This window comes from Solanum dulcamara, chromosome 5, assembly GCF_947179165.1.
Source record: "Solanum dulcamara chromosome 5, daSolDulc1.2, whole genome shotgun sequence".
Lineage (NCBI taxonomy): Eukaryota > Viridiplantae > Streptophyta > Magnoliopsida > Solanales > Solanaceae > Solanum > Solanum dulcamara.
In genome coordinates this window covers 6,289,037-6,294,026 of record NC_077241.1, presented here as the reverse complement: position 1 = coordinate 6,294,026, position 4,990 = coordinate 6,289,037, and the positions used below count along the sequence as shown (strand labels likewise).

The window sequence follows — 4,990 nt, the reverse complement described above, 5'->3', positions numbered from 1 at the left end:
TAACTATTCAATTGAGAAACCTAGCCTACCTAAGCGCCAACCAACTACTGCAGAAGTCTGATCGCGAACTTTGACTACTTTAGTGAAACTTTAGCTTGTTCTTGGTCTAAAATAATAGTATGATACAAAATCAATCACAAATGGCCTAAATATTTCCAGATTATATGCAAATCCTAAATTCTAAGCCAAACTCATAATTTTTCCACCCAAACTAGGGTTTTCCTACCATTAGTTTCAAGCCAAAACCCTCTCTCAATGATCACCCACCAATAATTGTGGGTTATAGGAATCAAATTACAAGTTCAGGGAGTAAATTACTTACCTTTAGCACAAATTAGAGTGGAAACCAGTAGAAAATCATCCTAGATCGCTTTCGGTCTTTTAAGAACGAAGTGGGAATGAAATTAACCATTCTGGGTTTTTCTCGACTTTAAATTCCGTATGTCTCTCCACAGCAACGCCAGTACAGACAATGCTTGGGTACACATTTATATCAACCACAACCACAATCACCTTCAAAAAACCACAATGAGTGTATTACCCTGCTTCCACAGTCAAGCAACAAGTTCATTTCGTATAATTGATCTCAGAATTCATTTTATTAAGTTTGTTACATCTTTTCTAGTCTCACACATTCAAGAAATATTGTTATTACAGTAACAAGCACATGTAACATAAATGGTAATGTAAAAATCATCACCTACCTCGAAACCAAGTCTTGGAAACTCTACACAATTGGAGCTTTCCCTTTAAAAAGTCTTTCGGCTTGTTCTCGGTCTAAAATTACACAAGAAATGCACAAATCAATGAACTATTGGCATACAATATCTGGGTTACATCAAAATCCTAACCCTTGGCCACTTTTATGATCACCATCCCCCAACTAGGGCTTTTTCTACCATTAAATCCAGTCCAAGAGCCCTTCCTCAAGGTATTTACCATAGATTCTAGGTCCTAAGAATCAAAATACTAGATGGGGGAACGATTAACTTACTTTTCTCATGAAATATGGTGAGAAACTGAAGGAAAATCACCCTATGTCGCTCTAGTATCTCAAGATCGAAGTGTGAGGAATAAAATTAGTTTTAAAACTTTTACCCGTTTAAAATCACATCTGTCACGCCATAGCGGGAATAATCCCACCGTGTTGGGTGGCACAGAAACAGAAGCTCGAAATTTGTGTCCAAGCCCCCATTTTGCAATATGCCCTCAAAACATGACGTTCTGAAATTAACTCTTCACGCCAAGATCAATAACGGAAGTTCTAATCGCCCGAATACGATTTCGTAAAGCTGTACATGATTTGTAGTGCCTTGAATTTCAATTCCAACTAACACACTATTAAAACCATCGTCCATCCATTACCGAATTACTCTAGACCTCACCTGACTCAGATTTCGTCCAAGTCTGGCCTAGACTCAAATTTTCCAAGTTACTACTCAGAAGTTTCTAGCCCAACTTCCTTCCCCATTGTCTTATCCATAATGACGGGAGCAGGTCGTTACAGCGAATCTACTTGGATACAGTGAATCTGAAGAGAAAAGATAAACCTAATTTTTACCCCATATATCCAAGATACACTATCTGAATGCGCCAGATACATTTATCTGGGATAAAATCTGGTACAAATGATAATTTTGAAAAATTAAGAGAAAAAACATAATTAAGCCCTAAACTAATAAAATTTGTGTTATTTTCCCGATTATAATCAATTCGAATTGAGTATCTAAAATTATGTTTTTCAAAACCACCTTCTTAGAAGTGGGGGTCTAGGTTAACCCAACCTTTTCATTTGATATAGCAAAAGAATATTGGAGGGATGGAATTGATTTCCAATCCTCCTAGTTACATCTTAAGGATTATAGAGGGTCTAAAGTTATGTTAGAGGACTCCTCCAGTAACAAGTTGGGTGGTAAGGAACGAAACCAATCAGGAATTAAAGAATTTATGGATAAGTTTAAGACATATGACTTTACCCCAAGATTTTTGTCAAAAAAAGTTGTTATTAGGTGAAATTATATATATATATATATTAATATGTTGTTTTAAATATAAATTGTCTATAATTGAAGTTGCTAACAGTTAATGTACCACCCTCGAATGGACTCTACAATACGCGATCCGAATTTAGTCAGACAGAGCTCCACGGGCTTCGGATCGGATGGAGAACTAGGAAAAAAAACAGTTAGTTTACCAATTTAAATTGTATTTTAATAATTTGTACTTATATTAGAACATGTATCATTGACGATGTTATTAAATTGTAGCTATTATTGAATTTTCTAGATTTTATTGCCCCATTGTTGCTAATGTTTTAGTTCACATAGCTGAAATTTCTCTTTTACTCTATCATTTCTAGAAGAAAGAAGGATGTGTCTTTGAAAAAATGCTAGAAAAAATAAGAGTTAGAGAAAACTCGATATTCTATGATCATCATAGAGTTTACAATTACTATACGGTAATATTACAAATGAGGATGCTTAAGTAATAAAAAAACTAAATGACAAGAAGAAGTTTGACTTATCAACCTCAAAATTCATCTATCTATGTATGAAAAAAAGAAGATAATTTTTCTGTCTAAATAATCTGAAGTATTTTTCTCTTTTCTTTTTCAAATCTATCCTATAGTACATGATAGTTCATCACTTTTTCCTTGGATTTATTGAATTTTATTGAAGTTGTTAACACAATCATATAATTACATATATTTTATCAGTCGCATCGATAGGTGCCTTGAAACAAATTGCTCAGTCACCTTACCATCCCAATTATATCGTCTTCCGTCTGTCTTTTTTTTTTCTTTTGTTACGTCCACTTCTTTGTTACCTATATCGAAGCATATATCCACCATATTATCTTCCTCATCCTCATCAAAAAAATCCTTACGCAAATCAATAGTATAAGTATTAGTTGAACTAAGTCATGACACTAAGACCTTTTTGATTCATTTATATTCATATTTGAATTGAAAAGAGGCATAGCTTTCTTAGTAGCATTGTGACTTGGTGATACCTTATAATTTATAGTCATTTCTTATTGCAATGACTCATTTTGCTTGTTCTTATAGCTAGGTCAAGCACCTAGCTCCATATGTTGTAAATTGATCAAGAACAACCTGAACTGTTGTACCAAATTCGTCGATAATGCATTGTATGTATTTTTAATTGTTTGTTGTGCGACCATTTGATTACTAGGCCTTGAGGAAATATTATTCGCTTATCATATTCCCTCCTATTTACCTAATTGGTGATGTTTTAAATCCAGAAAATATTCTCCTAAAGTATTTTTTGTGAATAATATTTTTTTTTTACCCAACACACCCTAAGTCTTGTTCTAAATTTTCTATTATAGTAGTTATATGTGTCAAAATTCAAAATTTGAATTTGGTCAAAGCGCGTAAATGATCTTCTTGTTTGGCATGTCAAAATGCCAAAAAGAACATGTACTCAACTTATTACTTTAGAGGTTTATTAAGTTTTTTATGCCACGATTAAAAAATTATCCTTCTATTCTCTCAATCTTAATTAATATGATATATTTTCTTTCTTAATCTGAATTTTCAACAAAATTATTTGTTATTTCATATCTCAAAATAATTTTGTCAAAATACCTTTTTAGTTAATGTTTTTTTAAGGGGGGTTAAAAAAAATATGACAAATAAAATAGAATGGACGAATATCCCTTGAGGAGATAGTATTATAACAACAACAATAACAACATATCTGAAATCCCACGAAATAAAGTGTCGAGATAATTGAGTGTATGTATATCTTACAATTACCTCGTGAAGATAAAGATTATTTTCGAAAGACTCTCCGCTCAAACACATCAATCCCAAATAAAAGAAGAAAAAAAGGGTGAATGTGGAGATAGTATTAACGCATATTTATTCATCCAACATTTGCAAACACAAGTTAATACATAGTAGTAATAAATATTCAGTAAAATTGCTTTTACAAATGATAATAGGGGAAAAAAAACTCCACATGTAAAAAAAAAAGGTGCTAAATAAATTTAAATATCTTCATGATCAAACCTTCTCCTTTTGATCAGCATATTTTTTCAAAGCATCACCAACCAATTTCCCATACCTAAATTCATCAAATATTTCAACCCCCATATCCACATAAAAATCATAAGATTTTTTATTCCAAACAGCCACAATTCCCTCTACTGATGAAAATCCATTATTAGCAGCAATAGATGCAACTGTCCCAAATAACAATTTTCCCATGCCCAATTTTCTATAACTTTCCCTAAAATAAAGACTCTCAAAATAAATCCCAGCCTTATCATAAAAACATGAATAATTCGCGTAAAAAAACGCGTATCCAGCAATAAACACATCGTTTTTCTCATCATCATTATTGATCGATTTGGACTTGAATTCATCGGCTTCTTTGTCTACGACATTTGCCCTTAGGTCAAATTGTTTCAGGATAGGCTTGAGTTTTTCATCTTTGTTATTAATATCTGAAAAAGGCGTTGGTGATACTTCGAGTAGAAGTACTGAGGGACCATAAAATAGAGGACTAGGGTTTGTTTTATTGAATAATAGGTCACAAAGGGAAGATTCAGTGGCTTTGTAAAGATGAGTGTAATTGTGATATTCATGAATTTGGTAAAAAAGTTTGTATATATGGTGTATATCATTTTCATTTGCAAGTCTAACTCTAACATAAACTTTTTCAGTAATTGTTAGGTTTTTTTCAATTGTAGCCATAGTGATAATAATGGATGGATGGAGAAAAAAATTGAAGTTTTTTTTGGTTATGAAGAGATATGTTTGAATGAAGAGATTATGGATGAAGATGGTTATTTATAGTTGAATTTTTTGTGTGTGTGTTTTGTTTATTTGTTGTTTTGGGGGGTTGGTGGAGGAAAAGTATATTAAAATTGTGAGGCTTTTTTTTTCAATGGAGCTCCGACTAGATTCGGATCGCACACTGTAGGATTTATTTAAGGGTAGCGCTTCCAACAGGATTTTCGT

The 4,990-nt window shown here is 32.6% G+C and overlaps 1 protein-coding gene across 1 annotated transcript; it reads right to left on the bottom strand.

Moving 5' to 3' along the window:
• Positions 1-3,870: 3,870 nt before the first annotated feature.
• LOC129890377 (tyramine N-feruloyltransferase 10/30-like) lies at positions 3,871-4,777 on the bottom strand. The gene has a single exon (XM_055965938.1). It carries the CDS (start codon positions 4,721-4,723, stop codon positions 4,031-4,033), a length of 693 nt encoding a protein of 230 aa, XP_055821913.1. The 5' UTR covers positions 4,724-4,777; the 3' UTR covers positions 3,871-4,030.
• Positions 4,778-4,990: the final 213 nt, after the last annotated feature.